This window comes from Triticum dicoccoides, chromosome 7B (assembly GCF_002162155.2).
Source record: "Triticum dicoccoides isolate Atlit2015 ecotype Zavitan chromosome 7B, WEW_v2.0, whole genome shotgun sequence".
Classification (NCBI taxonomy): domain Eukaryota; kingdom Viridiplantae; phylum Streptophyta; class Magnoliopsida; order Poales; family Poaceae; genus Triticum; species Triticum dicoccoides.
In genome coordinates, this window is record NC_041393.1 from 772,481,311 (window position 1) to 772,482,061 (window position 751).

Genomic DNA, 751 nt, shown 5'->3' on the forward strand with positions numbered 1-751 from the left:
TTGGCTCCGGTCCTCGTCGAGTTTGTCGCGTCTTTGGGACGGTGCGGTTACAGTTTCCCGTTATGTGGCAAGATTTGATGTCAGGTGCTTAAGGTATATGAAGGGCACAACGATGACGACTGCGTGTCCAGTGCGCTGCTCCTTAGGGGCACGGGCACGAAGACTTTTCAATTGTCATTGACGAGGTCAAACCGGCTCTGAAGAGGAGCGGCGACATCGGCGTGTTACGGCGGTAAATGGTTGTTGGGTGGTCTTGAAATTTTGATGTAAATTTTATTATATTTAACATGTTTTGTATTTTTGATGAACTTTTATAATAGATATTATCCTTTTTGGGGAAAAATTACGGGCGAAGCCCTGTTGAAACGCAGGATTGTCACGTGTAGGAAAGGTGGGATATTTCTCACTGAAAAAAGTAGACAGGCGGCGGAGGCAGCGGTGGGTGGGGTGGGATAATGGCGGCCGCGGCGGCCATTTCTCCCCTCCCTTCTCCTTCCTCCTCGTCGCAGCCCCTCTTCCTCTTCCTCCTCTCCAGGCCGCCGACACCATCCCGCCTCCGCCACCCGCACCTCACCCTCCCCGCTCGATCCCGCCCGCATCGACCCTCCACCCCCACATCCACATCCACCCGCTGCCGCTGCTCCTCCTCCTCCTCCGCCGCCGCCGCGTCCTTCAACGGCTGGGCCGACCTCCCCGCCGACACGGACCTCCCCTTCAGCCTCCCGCAGCAGTCCCTCGCCGCCGCCCCGCT

The 751-nt window shown here is 57.4% G+C and overlaps 1 protein-coding gene across 1 annotated transcript in view; it reads left to right on the forward strand.

Annotated features, from left to right (window-relative positions):
- Positions 1-410: 410 nt before the first annotated feature.
- LOC119336635 overlaps positions 411-751 on the forward strand; it is a 3,734-nt gene continuing 3,393 nt past the window's right edge. Inside the window, exon 1 of the mRNA XM_037608684.1 lies at positions 411-750. Within this exon, the coding sequence (XP_037464581.1) occupies positions 456-750 (295 nt within the window). The 5' untranslated portion in view covers positions 411-455. The remainder of the gene's footprint in view (position 751) is intronic.